A 25,454-nucleotide genomic window follows, 5' to 3' on the forward strand; every position below is an offset into this window, starting at 1 on the left:
AGCTGTCTATCCTTCATCATATCAGCTGTCTATCCTTCATCATATCAGCTGTCTATCCTTCATCATATCAGCTGTCTATCCTTCATCATATCAGCTGTCTATCCTTCATCATATCAGCTGTCTATCCTTCATCATATCAGCTGTCTATCCTTCATCATATCAGCTGTCTATCCTTCATCATATCAGCTGTCTATCCTTCATCATATCAGCTGTCTATCCTTCATCATATCAGCTGTCTGTCCTTCATCATATCAGCTGTCTGTCCTTCATCATATCAGCTGTCTATCCTTCATCATATCAGCTGTCTGTCCTTCATCATATCAGCTGTCTATCCTTCATCATATCAGCTGTCTGTCATTCATCATATCAGCTGTCTATCCTTCATCATATCAGCTGTCTATCCTTCATCATATCAGCTGTCTGTCCTTCATCATATCAGCTGTCTGTCCTTCATCATATCAGCTGTCTATCCTTCATCATATCAGCTGTCTATCCTTCATCATATCAGCTGTCTATCCTTCATCATATCAGCTGTCTGTCCTTCATCATATCAGCTGTCTATCCTTCATCATATCAGCTGTCTATCCTTCATCATATCAGCTGTCTATCCTTCATCATATCAGCTGTCTATCCTTCATCATATCAGCTGTCTATCCTTCATCATATCAGCTGTCTATCCTTCATCATATCAGCTGTCTATCCTTCATCATATCAGCTGTCTATCCTTCATCATATCAGCTGTCTATCCTTCATCATATCAGCTGTCTATCCTTCATCATATCAGCTGTCTATCCTTCATCATATCAGCTGTCTGTCCATGTTTTTGTCTCCAACATTATATATTTTAACCTATTTACATAAATAAACATGCTAATAAATGAGTGTTTTTGTGTTTGTCTGTGTGTCCCTAAAGGTCCCACCTGCAGGACCTGAAGGACGTGACCCACAACATCCACTATGAGACATTCCGCGTCAGGAGACTGAACGAGAGTAACCTGACCGTCCACGGTCTGGCCCTGTCCTGCTTTCCAATGGAGAACGGGACCCACGGAACCAACGGAACCAATGGAACCTCGGACAGGAGCGAATCAGAGAGCCACCTCTGAGGGGGAATCACAGAGTGCGTCGCACACAGCAGCAGCTCCAGCTTCCTGCTCACAGCTTCCTGTTTCCTGTTTTGACTGCAAAATGGTTGGTCGACCGTTTCCCCCAATCGGAACACGAGAAAGAGAGCGAAAGAAAGAAAGAGGAACTCTTTTTTTTTAACAAAGGAGAGATGTTTTCGGTGGCCACCACACCTTGGATTTTGAACATTTTATTGAGTTTTACTAAAGACATTATTGATAAGAAATGCATTTAAACTTCATATATGAATATATTTTCTCAGAATGAGTTTATATGTCCTGGAAGCAGGGTCACACAGGGCTGGAAGAGCAGAGATACATGGAGAGAGAAAAACAGAGGGGGAGAGTGAGGGATGGAGAGGGGAAGAGTGGGGAGAGTGAGGGATGGAGAGGGGGAGAGTGAGGGATGGAGAGAGAAAAACAGAGGAGGAGAGTGAGGGATGGAGAGGGGGAGAGAGGGATGGAGAGGGGGAGAGTGAGGGATGGAGAGGGGAAGAGTGAGGGATGGAGGGGGGGAGATTAATGGATGGAGAGGGGGAGATTGATGGATGGAGAGGGGGGGAGTGGGGGATGGAGAGAGAAATGAAAACAGAGAGAGGGAGAGAGAGGTAGGGTGAGAGATGGAGAGAGAGAGGGATGGTGAGATAGAGAGAGAGAGAGGGAGAGAGAGAGAGAGAGAGAGAGAGAGAAAACAGAGAGGGGAGAGAGAGGAGGAAGTGTGTTTTATGTGCTCAGATCAATGTTGTTTCTGTAATACATAATATATATGTTTATGCAGTATCATTGTTTACACTCATACTACCCTGGAATTCAGAATACTGGAATCACCTCCCCGAGAGCCTCTTGTTTCTACAGTATACTGTAGCTAACACAGCTACAGCCTCCTGTTTCTACAGTATACTGTAGCTAACACAGCTACAGCCTCCTGATTCTACAGTATACTGTAGCTAACACAGCTACAGCCTCCTGTTTCTACAGTATACTGTAGCTAACACAGCTACAGCCTCCTGTTTCTACAGTATACTGTAGCTAACACAGCTACAGCCTCCTGATTCTACAGTATACTGTAGCTAACACAGCTACAGCCTCCTGTTTCTACAGTATACTGTAGCTAACACAGCTACAGCCTCCTGTTTCTACAGTATACTGTAGCTAACACAGCTACAGCCTCCTGTTTCTACAGTATACTGTAGCTAACACAGCTACAGCCTCCTGTTTCTACAGTATACTGTAGCTAACACAGCTACAGCCTCCTGATCTACAGTATACTGTAGCTAACACAGCTACAGCCTCCTGTTTCTACAGTATACTGTAGCTAACACAGCTACAGCCTCCTGTTTCTACAGTATACTGTAGCTAACACAGCTACAGCCTCCTGTTTCTACAGTATACTGTAGCTAACACAGCTACAGCCTCCTGTTTCTACAGTACCCACGTCCATTCAGCTACAGCCTCCTGTATTCTACAGTACCCACGTCCATTCAGCTACAGCCTCCTGTATTCTAGAGTACCCACGTCCATTCAGCTACAGCCTCCTGTATTCTACAGTACCCACGTCCATTCAGCTACAGCCTCCTGTATTCTAGAGTACCCACGTCCATTCAGCTACAGCCTCCTGTATTCTAGAGTACCCACGTCCATTCAGCTACAGCCTCCTGTAATCTACAGTACCCACATCCATTCAGCTACAGCCTCCTGTATTCTAGAGTACCCACGTCCATTCAGCTACAGCCTCCTGTATTCTACAGTACCCAGGTCCATTCAGCTACAGCCTCCTGTATTCTACAGTACCCACGTCCATTCAGCTACAGCCTCCTGTATTCTACAGTACCCACGTCCATTCAGCTACAGCCTCCTGTATTCTACAGTACCCAGGTCCATTCAGCTACAGCCTCCTGTATTCTACAGTACCCAGGTCCATTCAGCTACAGCCTCCTGTATTCTACAGTACCCAGGTCCATTCAGCTACAGCCTCCTGTATTCTACAGTACCCAGGTCCATTCAGCTACAGCCTCCTGTATTCTAGAGTACCCACGTCCATTCAGCTACAGCCTCCTGTATTCTACAGTACCCACGTCCATTCAGCTACAGCCTCCTGTATTCTACAGTACCCACGTCCATTCAGCTACAGCCTCCTGTATTCTACAGTACCCAGGTCCATTCAGCTACAGCCTCCTGTATTCTACAGTACCCAGGTCCATTCAGCTACAGCCTCCTGTATTCTACAGTACCCACGTCCATTCAGCTACAGCCTCCTGTATTCTAGAGTACCCACGTCCATTCAGCTACAGCCTCCTGTATTCTACCGAGGGTCGAGTGTCTGTGTGTTTTTGTTTTTTCCCAATTCAATTAAAACCTAGACAACCAGATGAAGGGAGATCCTAATTAATTAGTGACCTTAATTCCTCCAGCAAGAACGAGGGTTGGAGCGAAAACCTGCAGACCTCCGTGCAATGAGTTCGTGGTCTGTTTGCTACTGTGTGAAATCCTGCAATGTGGCTGTTTGAATTCCTCCCCGTTTCTATGGCAGCCTTTTTTAAAACTCTGTTTGAATACTGTCAGAGCCGTAGCCTAGCCTGTGTATGGCTTATGAACCTCTCTCTATAACACGGTCTGAATACTGTCAGAGCCGTAGCCTAGCCTGTGTATGGCTTATGAACCTCTCTCTATAACACGGTCTGAATACTGTCAGAGCCGTAGCCTAGCCTGTGTATGGCTTATGAACCTCTCTCTATAACATGGTCTGAATACTGTCAGAGCCGTAGCCTAGCCTGTGTATGGCTTATGAACCTCTCTCTATAACACGGTCTGAATACTGTCAGAGCCGTAGCCTAGCCTGTGTATGGCTTATGAACCTCTCTCTATAACACGGGCATAGGCCTGTAATATATTCAGACGCTGCATTTCATTTAATACGACATGTTGACTTTAAAAATAAAAAGAAGAAGAAGAAGAAAATGTATTTTTTTCAGGAAAAGTATTTTTTGTTTTGTTACCTTTTCCACCTGCGGTAAACGTCGAGTCACACATACATGTCCAAACACACGTGTCCATCCATACGTACACAGTCCAGTTTACCCCCAGGGGTCTTTCTGTGTTGTGTATAGAGGGACCTCCTTTATAGATCCCTTCTGTCTCCATCCCCGATGGCGAGCTGTGCTGTTTGGAGAGAGGGCTATACCTAGAGGCCAAGTGGAGGAATGACCCCGGGAGTCAGAGGCAAGAGGACACAAACTGTACTCTCTCTCTCACCAAAGTGTCTCGGATTGCAAAATTCCCAGTAGCTCTCAATTATACTATTTTATGGGAGATAACAATAAATGATGCAGACAGGATTAGATTAGACCAGGTTACCCTCCTCTGTTTTATGGCTTTGAATGTGCCTAACTGTAACTTAGAGACCCCAACTTCCTGTTTTAACGTTGACACGTGAAATGTGATGCTAGGAGGAAGGTTTTCCCGGACACAGATTAAAGCCCACTTCGTCCTCCTTCTCCATTGAACGTGTCTCGTAGTGATGCTAGGAGGAAGGTTTTCCCGGACACAGATTAAAGCCCACTTCGTCCTCCTTCTCCATTGAACGTGTCTCGTAGTGATGCTAGGAGGAAGGTTTTCCCGGACACAGATTAAAGCCCACTTCGTCCTCCTTCTCCATTGAACGTGTCTCGTAGTGATGCTAGGAGGAAGGTTTTCCCGGACACAGATTAAAGCCCACTTCGTCCTCCTTCTCCATTGAACGTGTCTCGTAGTGATGCTAGGAGGAAGGTTTTCCCCATTTCCTGTCCTGTCCTCACAGACTGACTGCCTCTTTAACTACTGATCAGCTGTCTGTTTTTAGACCCGGATCACTAGATCATCACCCACTGTCGTCCATTAAAAAGGTACATTGATTCCCTCATTTACATACCTAGTGTTGACCTGGTACACAGCCTCTTCAGCTGTGGGCTGCCTATAACATACACAGAGACACACACACACACACACACACAGACACAGACACAGACACACACACGCACACAGACACACACACACAGACACACACAGACACACACTCACACTCACACACACACCCATGACGTGACAATGTTTGTGTTGTTGTTCATCTCCTGTCTCTGATGTTTTATAGTGTTGTAGCCTAATGTTCTGTACTCTGCCTCCTGATAGGACCCTTGTTTTACACATTAATAAACACAGTTGATCTACCATCAAATGATTGTCCCTGTTACACGTCTGAGTGGTGGGGCCCTGTGACTCACAACTCACAAACAACAGGGAGAATCACAATCGCATTTCCTGGATTCCTCAAAGCCCTTTCTCCTCGCCTCTTTCTCAAAACCCTGTTGGATGAGAATGCCAAACAGGAGGGACCTCTCTGACCTTCTCATTCAATGGGTTTTGAGGAGGCGGTGAGGAGAGAGAGAGAGAGGACGCGAGGGATCACGGAAACAGCAATGGAGGTTCTCCCTATAAGGCCACGCACACAAGTTGTACAGCCGATGTACAACGCATTTGGCACAGCAGTCGTGATAAGAGTGGCAGGTTATCTGCATAAAAAGTGTTGGGGGACAAACCTTCACATAAATATCAGTTGCATCACAACAACAATTGTTGTCACATGTGTATAGAAAATGCAGGTGTGCACCACTGTGAGTTGCTTTGAATAAAAGCCTTGGCTAAAATGGCACTGTAGGAGGATGAAAGGAAGGAGATGAGGCACACGGTTTAGTTTTGTACAACTTTTACTAAAACGGTGCAGACTGGAACCAAATACCGTGTCAAAAAAACAACAACTGCTCTCTGACAAGGCACTGCAGCCATCCTTCAGAATCACCACACCTCTTTCTCTCCCGTCCAATCAAATCCTTCAGAATCACCACACCTCTTTCTCTCCCATCCAATCAAATCCATTAGAATCACCACACCTCTTTCTCTCCCGTCCAATCAATTCCATTAGAATTACCACACCTCTTTCTCTCCCGTCCAATCAAATCCATTAAAATTACCACACCACATTCTCTCCCGTCCAATAAAATCCATTAGAATCACCACACCTCTTTCTCTCCCGTCCAATCAAATCCTTTAGATTCACCACCCCACTCCTATCCAATCAAATGTTTCATATCATCACCACAGTATCAGTATTTACACAAAACCAATGAGCAAAACATAATAAAATAAGAAACAACCATCTCCATATGACCTCTGTGTCAGAAATAATAAACATAGAGATACCAACATAGTACCCATTGTATAGGAATGTAGGTAAGGGAGTGTGGTAGACAGACAAAACATAATAAAATAAGAAACAACCATCTCCATATGACCTCTGTGTCAGAAATAATAAACATAGAGATACCAACATAGTACCCATTGTATAGGAATGTAGGTAAGGGAGTGTGGTAGACAGACAAAACATAATAAAATAAGAAACAACCATCTCCATATGACCTCTGTGTCAGAAATAATAAACATAGAGATACCAACATAGTACCCATTGTATAGGAATGTAGGTAAGGGAGTGTGGTAGACAGACAAGAGGTGTAGAGTACAGTCATCCCTAAGAGTAACATGAACCTTTAAAAGACCAGTGTCCCTCCCAGGCCACCATACCGTATCGGGCAGATCACTGTAAAAGCTGCATAGCCGAGAGCTCTGTATGGATTGAATCCCTGGCCCTAAATACCCCATAGACCAGTGTCCCTCCCAGGCCACACTTCTTCTGTTAGAAATAGAGGGGGGGGGGGGGGGGGGGGTGCTGTCAGCTTGGTGCTTGGCCTTAACATAGGTACAGTACAGTAAGTCCAGCATACAGTAGGGCTGTACAGGGTTGAGGTTGGGGAGTGATGATGTCAGTAATCCAGCCATTTTAGCTAAACTGACAGTATGCAGCTAGCTAAGCTAACCAATCCAGCTGTCCTAGCTAAACTGACAGTATGCAGCTAGCTAAGCTAACCAATCCTGCTAGCTTAGCTAGGGGTCGGGAAAAAGACTACTGAAAGAAAACATTCTGTGCTGGGCTCTCCCGGACGTTACAAATCTGTAAGCCCACAACAGCTCACTATTTTCACAGCACTCTCGAGATTCAATGTGAATTTATAAAATTGCAATCAAGTACTGTTGAAGTGAAGCTGGACACAAAAGTCAAGATAGCTATCAGAACAAAAATGAAATCCCCTAGTGGACCAGCAGCCACAGCTAAGAGCTAGAATCCCCTAGGGGACCAGCAGCCACAGCTAAGAGCTAGAATCCCCTAGGGGACCAACAGCCACAGCTAAGAGCTAGAATCCCCTAGTGGACCAGCAGCCACAGCTAAGAGCTAGAATCCCCTAGTGGACCAGCAGCCACAGCTAAGAGCTAGAATCCCCTAGTGGACCAGCAGCCACAGCTAAGAGCTAGAATCACCTAGTGGACCAGCAGCCACAGCTAAGAGCTAGAATCCCCTAGTGGACCAGCAGCCACAGCTAAGAGCTAGAATCCCCTAGTGGACCAGCAGCCACAGCTAAGAGCTAGAATCCCCTAGTGGACCAGCAGCCACAGCTAAGAGCTAGAATCCCCTAGTGGACCAGCAGCCACAGCTAAGAGCTAGAATCCCCTAGGGGACCAGCAGCTAAGAGCTAGAATCCCCTAGTGGACCAGCAGCCACAGCTAAGAGCTAGAATCCCCTAGGGGACCAGCAGCTAAGAGCTAGAATCCCCTAGGGGACCAGCAGCTAAGAGCTAGAATCCCCTAGGGGACCAGCAGCTAAGAGCTAGAATCCCCTAGGGGACCAGCAGCTAAGAGCTAGAATCCCCTAGGGGACCAGCAGCTAAGAGCTAGAATCCCTCCTATTGGCCAGCAGCTAAGAGCTAGAATCCCTCCTATTGGCCAGCAGCTAAGAGCTAGAATCCCTCCTATTGGCCAGCAGCTAAGAGCTAGAATCCCCTAGGGGACCAGCAGCTAAGAGCTAGAGTCCCCTAGGGGACCAGCAGCTAAGAGCTAGAATCCCCTAGGGGACCAGCAGCTAAGAGCTAGAATCCCCTAGGGGACCAGCAGCTAAGAGCTAGAATCCCCTAGTGGACCAGCAGCTAAGAGCTAGAATCCCCTAGTGGACCAGCAGCTAAGAGCTAGAATCCCCTAGGGGACCAGCAGCTAAGAGCTAGAATCCCCTAGGGGACCAGCAGCTAAGAGCTAGAATCCCCTAGGGGACCAGCAGCTAAGAGCTAGAATCCCCTAGGGGACCAGCAGCTAAGAGCTAGAATCCCCTAGGGGACCAGCAGCCACAGCTAAGAGCTAGAATCCCCTAGTGGACCAGCAGCTAAGAGCTAGAATCCCTCCTATTGGCCAGCAGCTAAGAGCTAGAATCCCTCCTATTGGCCAGCAGCTAAGAGCTAGAATCCCTCCTATTGGCCAGCAGCTAAGAGCTAGAATCCCCTAGTGGACCAGCAGCTAAGAGCTAGAATCCCTCCTATTGGCCAGCAGCTAAGAGCTAGAATCCCTCCTATTGGCCAGCAGCTAAGAGCTAGAATCCCTCCTATTGGCCAGCAGCTAAGAGCTAGAATCCCCTAGGGGACCAGCAGCTAAGAGCTAGAATCCCTCCTATTGGCCAGCAGCTAAGAGCTAGAATCCCTCCTATTGGCCAGCAGCTAAGAGCTAGAATCCCTCCTATTGGCCAAGTAGTTGCCTTGTTTTATATAGGGAATATGTTCTTCAGGTATTTCTCAAAAGCTCCTCTTATTCCTTTACTATTCCTATACATATTCCTTCCTCAAATAGGGCACTTCTTTTGGCTCAAAGTAGTGCACTACATAGGTAATAGGGAGCCATTTCAGATTTGCCCGTAACCTAAATGAGCCACCCGCTGACCAGTATCATGACACACGACAAACCAACAGGCTCAGCTTTAAACTGGTCTGTTTGGCTGAAAGACTGTCTCAACCAATCACAATCCTCAGTCAATAAATAAATAAATAGATAGATACATTATGTACAGCACGTCATCGAAGGTGAATAAATCAAAGTGGGACCAGTTGATTAAAAGCCTGGCCTGTAGTGTTTGTGTGAAGCAGGAAACCAGACAGTCAGGAACCCTCAAGCTCACAACATGAATACTTAAGGTTAGAGAGGCAGTGAGGCTTGTAAAGGCAATGTTTCCGGGTTCAGGGAGATCCCACTCACGGTAAACACTACATATGGTGGCTCAATGGGATAATGCCTTTAAAAACAGAAATACCTATAACCTGCTATCGACTGGGGGGGGGGGTGGCCTGTACCTCTATCTGTACCTCTATCTCACCCATATCATCCCTGTCACCTCCACCTGAGAGCCAAGTACAGACTGTTATCTTTAGGACTGGAGCTGAAGGAATGTTACAACAGCTGTGGGATGCAGTGTGTGTGTGTGTGTGTGTGTGTGTGTGTGTGTGTGTGTGTGTCTGTGTGTGTGTCTGTGTGTGTGTGTGTGTGTGTGTGTGTGTGTGTGTGTGTGTGTGTGTGTGTGTGTGTGTGTGTGTGTCTGTGTGTGTGTGTGTGTGTGTGTGTCTGTGTGTGTGTGTGTGTGTGTGTGTGTGTGTGTGTGTGTGTGTGTGTGTGTGTGTGTGTGTCTGTGTGTGTGTCTGTGTGTGTGTCTGTGTGTGTGTGTGTGTGTGTGTGTGTGTGTCTGTGTGTGTGTGTGTGTGTGTGTCTGTGTGTGTGTGTGTGTGTGTGTGTGTGTGTGTGTGTGTGTGTGTGTGTGTGTGTGTGTGTGTGTGTGTGTGTACCCAAGCCATACCTAAATATAGCAACCTGGATGTCATTATGAATCAACTGTTACAGTCAGCTCAACCTGGACGTCATTATGAATCAACTGTTACAGTCAGCTCAACCTGGATGTCATTATGAATCAACTGTTACAGTCAGCTCAACCTGGACGTCATTATGAATCAACTGTTACAGTCAGCTCAACCTGGACGTCATTATGAATCAACTGTTACAGTCAGCTCAACCTGGATGTCATTATGAATCAACTGTTACAGTCAGCTCAACCTGGACGTCATTATGAATCAACTGTTACAGTCAGCTCAACCTGGACGTCATTATGAATCAACTGTTACAGTCAGCTCAACCTGGATGTCATTATGAATCAACTGTTACAGTCAGCTCAACCTGGACATCATTATGAATCAACTGTTACAGTCAGCTCAACCTGGACATCATTATGAATCAACTGTTACAGTCAGCTCAACCTGGACGTCATTATGAATCAACTGTTACAGTCAGCTCAACCTGGATGTCATTATGAATCAACTGTTACAGTCAGCTCAACCTGGATGTCATTATGAATCAACTGTTACAGTCAGCTCAACCTGGACGTCATTATGAATCAACTGTTACAGTCAGCTCAACCTGGACGTCATTATAAATCAACTGTTACAGTCAGCTCAACCTGGATGTCATTATGAATCAACTGTTACAGTCAGCTCAACCTGGACGTCATTATGAATCAACTGTTACAGTCAGCTCAACCTGGACGTCATTATGAATCAACTGTTACAGTCAGCTCAACCTGGACGTCATTATGAATCAACTGTTACAGTCAGCTCAACCTGGACATCATTATGAATCAACTGTTACAGTCAGCTCAACCTGGATGTCATTATGAATCAAATCCTCAGAAGGAAGCAAGCTGAGGACCCCCCTCCCACACACACACACACACACACACACACACACACACACACACACACACACACACACACACACACACACACACACACACACACACACACACACACAGCAGTAAGGAGAGCTGGTTCACCAGGTGAAGTTTAGAATAGAAATTAGATTATTACAAGGACTGCAAAACATGGCCCTTTGACAGAGCCGCCATCTTGAATGAGGACCACAAAGCATGCTGGGTAAAGGGCTCAGTCGTAGTAGTGGTCAGGGTAGACGTTGCTCATATTCACAGATCTGGGATCAGCTTGCATTACCCACATCCTAACCTTAACCATTAGGGGACTCATATTCTCAGATCTAGGATCAGCTTGCTCTACCCACATCCTAACCCTGTATCAGTTGTTAACCTGGTCTTAAATCTCCAATATAACAGGAGGCCATCGTTCCCTCCCTCACCGTTGTGGAACGTCCTCAGTTTCACACACAGAGTCAGTTTGTGTTGAGTTGATTCAGAGACACAACGACCGTGTGTGTGTGTGTGTGTGTGTGTGTGTGTGTGTATTACTGTAACGGACAGTGTAAACGGAGGTACATAGCATCAAGACGTTGAAGTAAGTCATGATGCTGGGAGGTAAAACCATGGCACAATGGATGTATATAACGGCCCTCCTCTCCCATCTAACCACTAATATTAAACTGACCACAGAATGGAATGGCAAACAGAATGGTTGGTAAGGCCAAGCTTAACCAATCAGCATCAGCTAGTGTATGTAAAGTGGAATAGAGTCTCTGTAGTCTCAGTCTGTCCTGACCCTGACCTCTGCAGGGTCTGATCAGGTGACCTCTGGGTAGAATCATCAGGGTTGACCTTCCAAAACCCCAGTGTTTCCTGGGTAGTGTAGTTGTCCTGGTCCTGTACTGTAAAGCCTCAGACACGTGTCCTCCCTCCACACAATAATTCATTCTCAGTTGTCCTCAGATTCCCAAAATAATGTTTACAAAAATAAAATAATAGTAGTAGTAATATCAACAACAAAAAGAGAGAGATGAATCGGCATGACAACGAGCGGGTAAAGCGTGCAGCTCTGGCGCGTTATTCTACAGAGGCATTTTTCTTCTTTAGTTCTTTGCTAAGACATGGAGATGGAGGAGATGAGAGGGTCTGACGTCACCCCATTCTCACACAGAGAGACACGGAGATGTCACCGTCTGGTCGTCTGGTGGAGTTCCCTTTTGTGTGTGTGTGTACAGTGTGTGTGTGTGTGTACAATGTGAGTGTGTGTGTGTACAGTTCTGTGTGTACAGTGTGTGTGTGTGTACAGTGTGTGTGTGTGTGTGTGTGTACAGTGTGTGTGTGTGTGTACAGTGTGTGTGTGTGTAGTGTGTGTGTGTGTGTACAGTGTGTGTGTGTGTGTAGTGTGTGTGTGTGTGTGTAGTGTGTGTGTGTGTGTGTACAGTGTGTGTGTGTGTAGTGTGTGTGTGTGTACAGTGTGTGTACAGTGTGTGTGTGTACAGTGTGTGTGTGTGTAGTGTGTGTGTGTGTACAGTGTGTGTGTGTAGTGTGTGTGTGTGTACAGCGTGTGTGTGTGTGTGTGTACAGTGTGTGTGTGTGTAGTGTGTGTGTGTACAGTGTGTACAGTGTGTATGTGTGGGTGTGTGTGTGTGGGTGTGTACAGTGTGTGTGTGTGTACAGTGTGTGTAGTGTGTGTGTGTGTACAGTGTGTGTGTGTGTGTGTGTGTGTACAGTGTGTGTGTACAGTGTGTGTACAGTGTGTGTGTGTGTGTGTGTAGTGTGTGTACAGTGTGTGTGTGTACAGTGTGTGTGTGTGTGTGTAGTGTGTGTGTGTTCAATGATCCTGTGCGTCCCAGACGTATCCCTTTCTCCACTTTGAGTCCATCACAGCCATGTTAAACTGTCTGGTCTGTACAGAACATCCCTCTGAGCTCACATCCCTCCAATCCATCACAGCCATGTTAAACTGTCTGGTCTGTACAGAACATCCCTCTGCGCTCACATCCCTCCAATCCATCACAGCCATGTTAAACTGTCTGGTCTGTACAGAACATCCCTCTGCGCTCACATCCCTCCAATCCATCACAGCCATGTTAAACTGTCTGGTCTGTACAGAACATCCCTCTGAGCTCACAGCCATGTTAAACTGTCTGGTCTGTACAGAACATCCCTCTGAGCTCACAGCCATGTTAAACTGTCTGGTCTGTACAGAACATCCCTCTGAGCTCACAGCCATGTTAAACTGTCTGGTCTGTACAGAACATCCCTCTGAGCTCACAGCCATGTTAAACTGTCTGGTCTGTACAGAACATCCCTCTGAGCTCACAGCCATGTTAAACTGTCTGGTCTGTACAGAACATCCCTCCAATCCATCAATTCCCTTTATTTTATTAAATAGTTTATTCCATCTGCTGTAAATGTTCCCTGGTTGATCCTGGCTGGAGCAGAGATCCTGGCTGGAGCAGAGATCCTGGCTGGAGCAGAGATCCTGGCTGGAGCAGAGATCCTGGCTGGAGTAGAGATCCTGGCTGGAGCAGAGATCCTGGCTGGAGCAGAGATCCTGGCTGGAGCAGAGATCCTGGCTGGAGCAGAGATCCTGGCTGGAGTAGAGATCCTGGCTGGAGCAGAGATCCTGGCTGGAGCAGAGATCCTGGCTGGAGTAGAGATCCTGGCTGGAGTAGAGATCCTGGCTGGAGCAGAGATCCTGGCTGGCTCCATCGACATCGTCATCATTCCTCCTCTACGTTCGTTGGGCTGAAGTAAGGGAGTGGTCGGTAGTTGGGGTAGTTGGGGCCGGGGATTGGTAGGCAGGTCAGTTGGTAGTTGGATAAGGTGGTAGGTTAGAGGGGGGTGTGATGGGGATCTGGGGGCGGGGGGCTACTCGATGACCATGCAGCGTGTCAGGTGTTGTGAGTAGTACTTGAAGAGTTCGGCTGTGGCTCCAGGACAGTTGGTCAACTCCAACTCCTCTAGATCCTGGATCTGGATCAAACCAGATAGACCTGTAGTGGTTAGGAGTGGACAACCTGGGGTGGCAGAGACATAGAGAGAGAGATAGAGAGAGGAGCACGAGAGAGAGAGGTGGAGAGAGGTGGAGAGAGGAGCATGAGAGAGAGAGATAGAGAGAGAGGTGGAGAGAGGAGCACGAGAGAGAGAGAGATAGAGAGAGATAGAGAGGTGGAGAGAGGAGCACGAGAGAGAGAGAGAGGTGGAGAGAGGAGCATGAGAGAGAGAGAGAGAGAGAGAGGGGTGGAGAGAGGAGCACGAGAGAGAGAGAGAGAGAGAGAGAGAGAGAGAGAGAGAGAGAGAGAGAGAGAGAGAGGGGTGGAGAGAGGAGCACGAGAGAGAGAGAGAGGTGGAGAGAGGAGCACGAGAGAGAGAGGAGCACGAGAGGTGGAGAGGAGCACGAGAGAGAGATAGAGAGAGAGAGGTGGAGAGAGGAGCACGAGAGAGAGAGAGAGGTGGAGAGAGGAGCACGAGAGAGAGAGAGAGAGGTGGAGAGAGGAGCACGAGCGAGAGAGAGAGAGAGGTGGAGAGAGGAGCACGAGAGAGAGATAGAGAGAGAGGTGGAGAGAGGAGCACGAGAGAGAGAGAGAGAGAGAGGTGGAGAGAGGAGCACGAGAGAGAGAGGGGGAGAGAGAGAGGTGGAGAGAGGAGCACGAGAGAGAGAGGGGGAAAATAGGGGTGGAGAGAGAGGGAGGAGAAACAGAGAAATGGAGGTAGAGAGAAGAGAGAAAGAGAGAGATGGGGAGGGAGGCAGAGAGAGGAGAAAAAGAGAGATGGGGAGGGAGGCAGAGAGAGGAGAAAGAGAACAGAAACCCAAGTCAGACTAATATAGTAGATGGTAAAAGTCTAGAGAACAGAAACCCAAGTCAGACTAATATAGTAGATGGTAAAAGTCTAGAGAACAGAAACCCAAGTCAGACTAATATAGTAGATGGTAAAAGTCTGACTTGTGTTTCTAATATAGTTAATCACTATTTCCTTCAATCTATTCTATCATTCCATCTAATCTATCATTCTATCTATTCTATCATTCCATCTAATCTATCATTCTATCTATTCTATCATTCCATCTAATCTATCATTCTATCTATTCTATCCTTCTATCTATTCTATCATTCTATCTATTCTATCATTCTATCTATTCTATCCTTCTATCTATTCTATCATTCCATCTAATCTATCATTCTATCTATTCTATCATTCTATCTATTCTATCATTCTATCTATTCTATCATTCTATCTATTCTATCATTCCATCTAATCTATCATTCTATCTATTCTATCATTCTATCTATTCTATCATTCTATCTATTCTATCATTCCATCTAATCTATCATTCTATCTATTCTATCCTTCTATCTATTATATCATTATATCCTTCTATCTATTCTATCTATTCTATCCTTCTATCTATTCTATCCTTCTATAATGTTTTCTATTATATCCATTCTATCTATTCTATCATTCTATCATTCTATAATGTTTTCTATTATATCCATTCTATCCTTGTGTCTTATCTATTCTATCATTCTATAATGTTTTCTATTATATCCATTCTATCTATTCTATCATTCTATAATGTGTTCTATTATATCCATTCTATCTATTCTATCATTCTAAATATTCTATCTATTCAATCATTCTATCATTCGAAATATTTTATCATTCTATCTATTCTATCATTCTAAACATTCTATCATTCCATCATTCTAAATATCCTATCATTATATTCATATAGCAATCCAAACATTCCATTCAATCTGAATAATGAGTTTTCCTGAGATACCAGAGTTGGTCAGCAGGGGGAGGAGTGGTGCAGAGACAGACAGGACAGAGGAGAAACACAGGAAGTCCATGCATCTTAATTGTATGTCCTCTCTCCTCTCCTTGTCAAAACCTTTTGGATGAGAAGGTACAGAGGGGATGAACCTTCTCATTGAATGGGTTCTGGAAGGAGGACGCGGGGAAATCAAGGAAAATGCAAATATCTCTCCTTCCTTTCAAAATATGCACTTGTTCACTTCCCTTCACTGATTTGACAGGAAATGACTGGTATGAGAAACATGGTGGAATCTCCCACTAGCCCATGTCTCCACCAATCCAATGCTTTCAGATTTGTGGGAAGTAGTAAATGGGTGAACAATCCAGGAGAAAGGACATATTATTAGGAACCCCCCCCCCCCCCTCTGTAGATGACTGCTTCTCAATAGTCTACAAAATGATTCCTCTCCTCACACACACATTGTAATGTACTGTAGCCTGTAGTCAGAGATGATTCATGTACTGTAGACTGTAGTCAGAGATGATTCATGTACTGTAGTCAGAGATGATTAATGTACTGTAGTCAGAAATGATTCATGTACTGTAGACTGTAGTCAGAGATGATTCATGTACTGTAGACTGTAGTCAGAGATGATTCATGTACTGTAGTCAGAGATGATTAATGTACTGTAGACTGTAGTCAGAGATGATTCATGTAGTGTAGCCGGTAGTCAGATATGATTAATGTACTGTAGACTGTAGTCAGAGATGATTCATGTACTGTAGACTGTAGTCAGAGATGATTAATGTACTGTAGTCAGAGATGATTCATTTACTGTAGTCAGAAATGATTAATGTACTGTAGTCAGAGATGATTCATGTACTGTAGTCAGAAATGATTAATGTACTGTAGTCAGAAATGATTAATGTACTGTAGTCAGAGATGATTCATGTACTGTAGTCAGAAATGATTAATGTACTGTAGTCAGAGATGATTCATGATTCACTCGTCGCCAAACCCACTGGCTCCATGTCATCTACAAGACCCTGCTAGGTAAAGTCCCCCCTTATCTCAGCTCGCTGGTCACCATAGCATCTCCCAAATGTAGCACACGCTCCAGCAGGTATATCTCTCTAGTCACCCCCAAAACCAATTCTTTCTTTGGCCGCCTCTCCTTCCAGTTCTCTGCTGCCAATGACTGGAACGAACTACAAAAATCTCTGAAACTGGAAACACTTATCTCCCTCACTAGCTTTAAGCACCAACTGTCAGAGCAGCTCACAGATTACTGCACCTGTACATAGCTCACCTATAATTTAGCCCAAACAACTACCTCTTTCCCAACTGTATTTAATTTTCATTTATTTATTTATTTTGCTCCTTTGCACCCCATTATTTTTATTTCTACTTTGCACATTCTTCCATTGCAAATCTACCATTCCAGTGTTTTACTTGCTATATTGTATTTACTTTGCCACCATGGCCTTTTTTGCCTTTACCTCCCTTCTCACCTCATTTGCTCACATTGTATATAGACTTGTTTATACTGTATTATTGACTGCATGTTTGTTTTACTCCATGTGTAACTCTGTGTCGTTGTATCTGTCGAACTGCTTTGCTTTATCTTGGTCAGGTCGCAATTGTAAATGAGAACTTGTTCTCAACTGGCCTACCTGGTTAAATAAAGGTAAAAAATGTACTGTAGACTGTAGTCAGAGATGATTCATGTACTGTAGACTGTAGTCAGAGATGATTCATGTACTGTAGACTGTAGTCAGAGATGATTCATGTACTGTAGTCAGAGATGATTCATGTACTGTAGTTAGAGATGATTCATGTACTGTAGACTGTAGTCAGAGATGATTCATGTACTGTAGTCAGAGATGATTTATGTACTGTAGTCAGAGATGATTCATGTACTGTAGTCAGAGATGATTCATGTACTGTAGTCAGAAATGATTCATGTACTGTAGACTGTAGTCAAGAGATGATTCATGTACTGTAGACAGAGGTGATTAATGTACTGTAGTCAGAAATGATTCGTGTACTGTAGTCAGAGATGATTCATGTACTGTAGACTGTAGTCAGAGATGATTAATGTACTGTAGACTGTAGTCAGAGATGATTCATGTACTGTAGACTGTAGTCAGAGATGATTCATGTACTGTAGACTGTAGTCAGAAATGATTAATGTACTGTAGACTGTAGTCAGATATGATTCATGTACTGTAGACTGTAGTCAGAGATGCTTCATGTACTGTAGCCAGAGATGCTTCATGTACTGTAGACTGTAGTGAGAGATGATTCATGTACTGTAGTCAGAGATGATTAATGTACTGTAGACTGTAGTCAGAGATGATTAATGTACTGTAGACTGTAGTCAGAGATGATTCATGTACTGTAGTCAGAAATGATTCATGTACTGTAGACTGTAGTCAGAGATGATTCATGTACTGTAGACTGTAGTCAGAGATGATTAATGTACTGTAGTCAGAGATGATTCATTTACTGTAGTCAGATATGATTAATGTACTGTAGTCAGAGATGATTAATGTACTGTAGACTGTAGTCAGAGATGATTAATGTACTGTAGACTGTAGTCAGAGATGATTCATGTACTGTAGTCAGAAATGATTAATGTACTGTAGTCAGAGATGATTAATGTACTGTAGACTGTAGTCAGAGATGATTAATGTACTGTAGACTGTAGTCAGAGATGATTCATGTACTGTAGTCAGAAATGATTCATGTACTGTAGACTGTAGTCAGAGATGATTCATGTACTGTAGACTGTAGTCAGAGATGATTAATGTACTGTAGTCAGAGATGATTCATGTACTGTTGTCAGAGATGATTCATGTACTGTAGTCAGATGACTAATGTACTGTAGTCAGAGATGATTCATTTACTGTAGTCAGATATGATATACTGAACTCTCTCCTTCTATAGAATACCATATAGATTTACCCAGCCAGGTAGAGGAAGAGTGTGTGTGTGTGTGTGTGCTTGCGTGCGTGTGCGTGTGTGTTGGTTCCTTTGAAGTTTCCTCAGTATGGATCAGAAGGAGGACATGCCAGCTCCTGGATGACCTCTGTCCCTGTTCAGACTATCTGTCTTTGGACTGGAGGGGTTATAGCAGAGAGGAAGAGAGAGGGAACGACTGTGTGGTGGTGATCAAACCAAAGGCCAGTAGTTCCTATGAGGGTTTGGACTGGAGGGGTTATAGCAGAGAGGAAGAGAGAGGGAACGACTGTGTGGTGGTGATCAAACCAAAGGCCAGTAGTTCCTATGAGGGTTTGGACTGGAGGGGTTATAGCAGAGAGGAAGAGAGAGGGAACGACTGTGTGCTGGTGATCAAACCAAAGGCCAGTAGTTCCTATGAGGGTTTGGACTGGAGGGGTTATAGCAGAGAGGAAGAGAGAGGGAACGACTGTGTGCTGGTGATCAAACCAAACGCCAGTAGTTCCTATGAGGGTTTGGACTGGAGGGGTTATAGCAGAGAGGAAGAGAGAGGGAACGACTGTGTGGTGGTGATCAAACCAAAGGCCAGTAGTTCCTATGAGGACCTTCAGAAAGTATTCAAGACCCTTTGACCTTTTTCACATGTTGTTACCTTACAGCCTTATTATTATTCTAAAATGGATTTGAAACAACAACAACAACAAAAACAGAAATATCTTATTTCCATAAGTATTCAGACCCTTCAGCCTTTGCTATGAGACTTGAAATGGAGCTCAGGTGCATCCTGCTTCCATTGATCATCCTTGAGATGTTTCTACAACTTGATTGGAGTCCACCTGTGGTAAATTCAGTTGATTGGACATGATTTGGAAAGGCAACACACCTGTCTATATAAGGTCCCACAGTTGTCAAAGCAAAACCCAAGCCATGAGGTCGAAGGAATTGTCCGTAGAACTTGAAGACAGGATTGTGTCGAGGCACAGATCTGGGGAAGGGTAAAATAATAAATGTCTGCAGCATTAAAGGTCCCCAAGAACACAGTGGCCTCCATAATTCTGCAGCATTAAAGGTCCCCAAGAACACAGTGACCTCCATCATTCTGCAGCATTAAAGGTCCCCAAGAACACAGTGGCCTCCATCATTCTGCAGCATTAAAGGTCCCCAAGAACACAGTGGCCTCCATCATTCTGCAGCATTGAAGGTCCCCAAGAACACAGTGGCCTCCATCATTCTTAAATGGAAGAAGTTTGGAACCACCAAGACTCTTCCTAGGGCTGGTCGCCCGGCCAAACTGAGCCATTGGGGAGAAGGGCCTTGGTCAGGGAGGTGACCAAGAACCCAATGATCACTCTGACAGAGCTCCATAGTTCCTCTGTGGAGATGGGAGAACCTTCCAGAAGGACAACCATCTCTGTAGCACTCCACCCACCAATCAGGCCTTTATGGTAGTAGCCAGACAGAAGCCACTCCTCAGTAAAAGGCACATCACAGCCCGCTTGGAGTTTGCCAAAAGGCATCTAAAGGACTTTCAGACCATGAGAAACAAGATTCTCTGGTCTGATGAAACCAAGATGGAACTCTTTGGCCTGAATGCCAAGTGTCACGTCTGGAGGAGACTTGGCATCATCCCTACAGTGAAGCATGGTGGTGGCAGCATCATGCTGTGGGGATGTTTTTTAGCAGCAGGTACTGGGAGACTCGTCAGGATTGAGGGAAAGATGAACAGAGCAAAGTACAGAGATCCTTGAAGAAATCCTGCTCTATAGCTTCCAACAGGACAACGACCCGAAGCACACAGCAAAGACAACTCGGGAGTGGCTTTGGGACAAGTCTCTCAATGTCCTTGAGTGGCCCAGCCAGAGTCCGGACTTGAATCTGATCGAACATCTCTGGAGAGACCTGAAAATAGCTGTGCAGCGATGCTCCCCATCCAACCTGACAGAGCTTGAGAGGATCTGCAGAGAAGAATGGGAGAAACTCCCCAAATACAGCTGTGCCAAGCTTGTAGCGTCATACCCAGGAAGACTAGAGGCTGTAGTCGCTGCCAAAGGTGCTTCAACAAAGTACTGATTAAAGGGTCTGAATACTTATGTAAATGTGATATTTGCTAAATATTCAAAACCTGTTTTTTGTTTGTCATTATGGGGTATTGTGATGTCATTATGGAGTATTGTGATGTCATAATGGGGTATTGTGATGTCATTATGGGGTATTGTGATGTCATTATGGGGTATTGTGATGTCATTATGGGGTATCGTGTGTAGATTGATGAGGTGGAGGGAAAAAACAGTTTAATCAATTTTAGAATAATGCTGTAACGTAACAATATGTGGAAAAAGTCAAGGGGTCTGAACACTTTACGAATGCACTGTACATGTAGACCAGGTAAACCTGTAGACCAGGTAAACATGTAGACCAGGTAAACCTGTAGACCAGGTAAACATGTAGACCAGGTAAACATGCAGACCAGGTAAACATGCAGACCAGGTAAACATGTAGACCAGGTAAACCTGTAGACCAGGTAAACATGTAGACCAGGTAAACCTGTAGACCAGGTAAACCTGTAGACCAGGTAAACATGCAGACCAGGTAAACCTGTAGACCAGGTAAACCTGTAGACCAGGTAAACATGCAGACCAGGTAAACCTGTAGACCAGGTAAACCTGTAGACCAGGTAAACATGCAGACCAGGTAAACATGCAGACCAGGTGAACCTGTAAACCTGTAGACCAGGTAAACATGCAGACCAGGTAAACATGCAGACCAGGTGAACCTGTAGACCAGGTAAACCTGTAGACCAGGTAAACCTGTAGACCAAGTAAACCTGTAGACCAGGTAAACATGTAGACCAGGTAAACCTGTAGACCAAGTAAACCTGTAGACCAGGTAAACCTGTAGACCAAGTAAACCTGTAGACCAGGTAAACATGTAGACCAGGTAAACCTGTAGACCAGGTAAACATGTAGACCAGGTGAACCTGTAGACCAGGTAAACCTGTAGACCAGGTAAACATGTAGACCAGGTAAACATGTAGACCAGGTAAACATGTAGTCCAGGTAAACCTGCAGACCAGGTAAACATGTAGACCAGGTAAATACCTGCTACTATAACAGTATTATAGTAAATGGTGAGATAGTGGTAAGTAAGTGCAGGGCTGGGTTACCAACCGCACACAGGGCACATTCCCAGGGGCCCGACTTCCACGGGGCCCCACTCATCTCTCAAATAGCATAAGAGCACCATGGCAAACTGTGTTGAATTTAAACTACTCATCAGATTACACAGACCCACAAAGAATTCCATTGTTTGCTGTTGTTGATAAACTCCCATATCTCCTGGGTGAAATACCACAGTGTGCCACCACAGCAGCAAGATGTGTGACCTGTTGCCACGAGAAAAGGGCAACCAGTGAAGAACAAACACCATTTAACACATCGCTACAACAGTGTATATAGACATGATATGACATTTGAAATGTCTTTATTCTTTTGGAACTTTTGTGAGTGTAATGTTTACTGTAAATTTTTTATTGATAATTTCCCTTTTGTTTATCCATTTCGATTTGCTTTGGCAATGTAAAATAGGTTTCCCATTCCAATAAAGACCCTTGGATTGAATTGAGAATGAGAGACAGAGAGAGAGAGAAAGAGAGGCAGAGAGAGAGAAAGACAGAGAGAGAAAGACAGAGAGACAGAGAGAGAGAGACAGAGAGAGAGAGACAGAGAGAGAGAGAGAGAGAGACAGAGAGAGAGAGAGACAGAGAGAGAGAGAGAGAGAGACAGAGAGAGAGAGAGACAGAGAGAGACAGAGAGAGAGACAGACAGAGAGAGAGACAGAGAGAGAGAGAGAGGGGGGGGGCAGTGAGAGAGAGAGACAGAGAGACAGACAGAGAGAGACAGAGAGAGACAGAGAAAAAGAGAGTGAGAGACAGAGACAGAGAGACAGAGACACAGAGAGTGAATACCTGCGAGAGAGAGAAGACGTAGACTCCTCATGCCAAACAGGTGCTGTAGCCCAAAGTCCTGCACCTATACACAGACAAACACACACACACACACACACACACACACACACACACACACACACACACACACACACACACACACACACACACACACACACACACACACACACACACACACACACACACACACACACAGCCGAGTTATCATTAATAATAAGAAAACTAAGCAGGTCTGATAGTCTGAGCAGGTCTTATTAGACAGACAGCAGCAGGTCTGATAGTCTGAGCAGGTCTTATTAGACAGACAGCAGCAGGTCTGATAGTCTGAGCAGATCTTATTAGACAGACAGCAGCAGGTCTGATAGTCTGAGCAGGTCTTATTAGACAGACAGCAGCAGGTCTGATAGTCTGAGCAGGTCTTATTAGACAGACAGCAGCAGGTCTGATAGTCTGAGCAGGTCTTATTAGACAGACAGCAGCAGGTCTGATAGTCTGAGCAGGTCTTATTAGACAGACAGCAGCAGGTCTGATAGTCTGAGCAGGTCTTATTAGACAGACAGCAGCAGGTCTGATAGTCTGAGCAGATCTTATTAGACAGACAGCAGCAGGTCTGATAGTCTGAGCAGGTCTTATTAGACAGACAGCAGCAGGTCTGATAGTCTGAGCAGGTCTTATTAGACAGACAGCAGCAGGTCTGATAGTCTGAGCAGATCTTATTAGACAGACAGCAGCAGGTCTGATAGTCTGAGCAGATCTTATTAGACAGACAGCAGCAGGTCTGATAGTCTGAGCAGATCTTATTAGACAGACAGCAGCAGGTCTGATAGTCTGAGCAGGTCTTATTAGACAGACAGCAGCAGGTCTGATAGTTTGAGCAGGTCTTATTAGACAGACAGCAGCAGGTCTGATAGTCTGAGCAGGTCTTATTAGACAGACAGCAGCAGGTCTGATAGACTGAGCAGGTCTAACTCATTAGACACATGCTTGTCCACAGGAGTGTGTAGGGTCTAGGGTGTAGTGTATTAGTAGAAAGGGTTTAGTGTGTAGGGTCTAGGGTGTAGTGTATAAAGGGTTTAGTGTGTAGGGTCTAGGGTGTAGTGTATTAGTATAAAGGGTTTAGTGTGTAGGGTCTAGGGTGTAGTGTATTAGTATAAAGGGTTTAGTGTGTAGGGTGTAGTGTATTAGTATAAAGGGTTTAGTGTGTAGGGTCTAGGGTGTAGTGTATTAGTATAAAGGGTTTAGTGTGTAGGGTCTAGGGTGTAGTGTATAAAGGGTTTAGTGTGTAGGGTCTAGGGTGTAGTGTATTAGTATAAAGGGTTTAGTGTGTAGGGTGTAGTGTATTAGTATAAAGGGTTTAGTGTGTAGGGTGTAGGGTGTAGTGTATTAGTATAAAGGGTTTAGTGTGTAGGGTCTAGGGTGTAGTGTATTAGTATAAAGGGTTTAGTGTGTAGGGTGTAGGGTGTAGTGTATTAGTATAAAGGGTTTAGTGTGTAGGGTCTAGGGTGTAGTGTATTAGTATAAAGGGTTTAGTGTGTAGGGTGTAGTGTATTAGTATAAAGGGTTTAGTGTGTAGGGTCTAGGGTGTAGTGTATTAGTAGAAAGGGTTTAGTGTGTAGGGTCTAGGGTGTAGTGTATTAGTAGAAAGGGTTTAGTGTGTAGTGTGTAGGGTGTAGTGTATTAGTATAAAGGGTTTAGTGTGGAGTGTAGGGTGTAGTGTATTAGTATAAAGGGTTTAGTGTGTAGGGTCTAGGGTGTAGTGTATTAGTATAAAGGGTTTAGTGTGTAGGGTCTAGGGTGTAGTGTATAAAGGGTTTAGTGTGTAGGGTCTAGGGTGTAGTGTATTAGTATAAAGGGTTTAGTGTGTAGGGTGTAGTGTATTAGTATAAAGGGTTTAGTGTGTAGGGTGTAGGGTGTAGTGTATTAGTATAAAGGGTTTAGTGTGTAGGGTCTAGGGTGTAGTGTATTAGTATAAAGGGTTTAGTGTGTAGGGTGTAGGGTGTAGTGTATTAGTATAAAGGGTTTAGTGTGTAGGGTCTAGGGTGTAGTGTATTAGTATAAAGGGTTTAGTGTGTAGGGTGTAGTGTATTAGTATAAAGGGTTTAGTGTGTAGGGTCTAGGGTGTAGTGTATTAGTATAAAGGGTTTAGTGTGTAGGGTCTAGGGTGTAGTGTATTAGTAGAAAGGGTTTAGTGTGTAGTGTGTAGGGTGTAGTGTATTAGTATAAAGGGTTTAGTGTGGAGTGTAGGGTGTAGTGTATTAGTATAAAGGGTTTAGTGTGCAGGGTCTAGGGTGTAGTGTATTAGTAGAAAGGGTTTAGTGTGTAGGGTGTAGTGTATTAGTATAAAGGGTTTAGTGTGTAGGGTCTAGGGTGTAGTGTATTAGTAGAAAGGGTTTAGTGTATAGGGTCTAGGGTGTAGTGTATTAGTAGAAAGGGTTTAGTGTGCAGGGTCTAGGGTGTAGTGTATTAGTAGAAAGGGTTTAGTGTGTAGGGTCTAGGGTGTAGTGTATTAGTATAAAGGGTTTAGTGTGTAGGGTCTAGGGTGTAGTGTATTAGTAGAAAGGGTTTAGTGTATAGGGTCTAGGGTGTAGTGTATTAGTAGAAAGGGTTTAGTGTGCAGGGTCTAGGGTGTAGTGTATTAGTAGAAAGGGTTTAGTGTGTAGTGTGTAGGGTGTAGTGTATTAGTATAAAGGGTTTAGTGTGTAGGGTCTAGGGTGTAGTGTATTAGTAGAAAGGGTTTAGTGTGTAGGGTCTAGGGTGTAGTGTATTAGTATAAGTATAAAGGGTTTAGTGTGTAGGGTCTAGGGTGTAGTGTATTAGTATAAGTATAAAGGGTTTAGTGTGTAGTGTGTAGTGTATTAGTATAAAGGGTTTAGTGTGTAGTGTGTAGTGTATTAGTATAAAGGGTTTAGTGTGTAGGGTCTAGGGTGTAGTGTATTAGTATAAGTATAAAGGGTTTAGTGTGTAGGGTCTAGGGTGTAGTGTATTAGTATA

The 25,454-nt window shown here is 44.6% G+C and overlaps 2 protein-coding genes and 1 long non-coding RNA gene across 5 annotated transcripts in view; 1 reads left to right on the forward strand and 2 right to left on the reverse strand.

Annotated features, from left to right (window-relative positions):
• Positions 1-5,329, forward strand: part of LOC116371476 (neuronal-specific septin-3-like) — a 27,518-nt gene extending 22,189 nt beyond the window's left edge. Inside the window, exons 7-8 of one of the 2 annotated variants that reach the window (XM_031820366.1) lie at positions 914-4,811; positions 4,890-5,329. In XM_031820366.1, coding sequence (XP_031676226.1) covers positions 914-1,106 — 193 coding nt within the window. In that variant the 3' untranslated portion in view covers positions 1,107-4,811; positions 4,890-5,329. Of the gene's footprint in view, positions 1-913 lie in introns of both variants that reach the window. The other variant, XM_031820367.1, reaches the window with a different exon arrangement.
• Positions 4,081-12,084, reverse strand: LOC116371477 (uncharacterized). Its single transcript, XR_004208950.1, has 2 exons — positions 10,685-12,084; positions 4,081-10,604 (listed from the first exon to the last, which is right to left on the reverse strand). It is a non-coding gene; the product is annotated as an uncharacterized LOC116371477 (long non-coding RNA).
• A 424-nt stretch (positions 12,085-12,508) lies between these two features.
• Positions 12,509-25,454, reverse strand: part of fbxl16 (F-box and leucine-rich repeat protein 16) — a 69,034-nt gene continuing 56,088 nt past the window's right edge. For both annotated transcript variants that reach the window (XM_031820384.1, XM_031820385.1), the window contains exons 6-7: positions 22,464-22,527; positions 12,509-13,796 (exon numbers count right to left, since the gene is read on the reverse strand). In XM_031820384.1, coding sequence (XP_031676244.1) covers positions 13,648-13,796; positions 22,464-22,527 — 213 coding nt within the window. In that variant the 3' untranslated portion in view covers positions 12,509-13,647. The remainder of the gene's footprint in view (positions 13,797-22,463; positions 22,528-25,454) is intronic.

This window comes from Oncorhynchus kisutch, unplaced genomic scaffold (genome assembly GCF_002021735.2).
Source record: "Oncorhynchus kisutch isolate 150728-3 unplaced genomic scaffold, Okis_V2 scaffold3306, whole genome shotgun sequence".
NCBI classification, from domain to species: domain Eukaryota; kingdom Metazoa; phylum Chordata; class Actinopteri; order Salmoniformes; family Salmonidae; genus Oncorhynchus; species Oncorhynchus kisutch.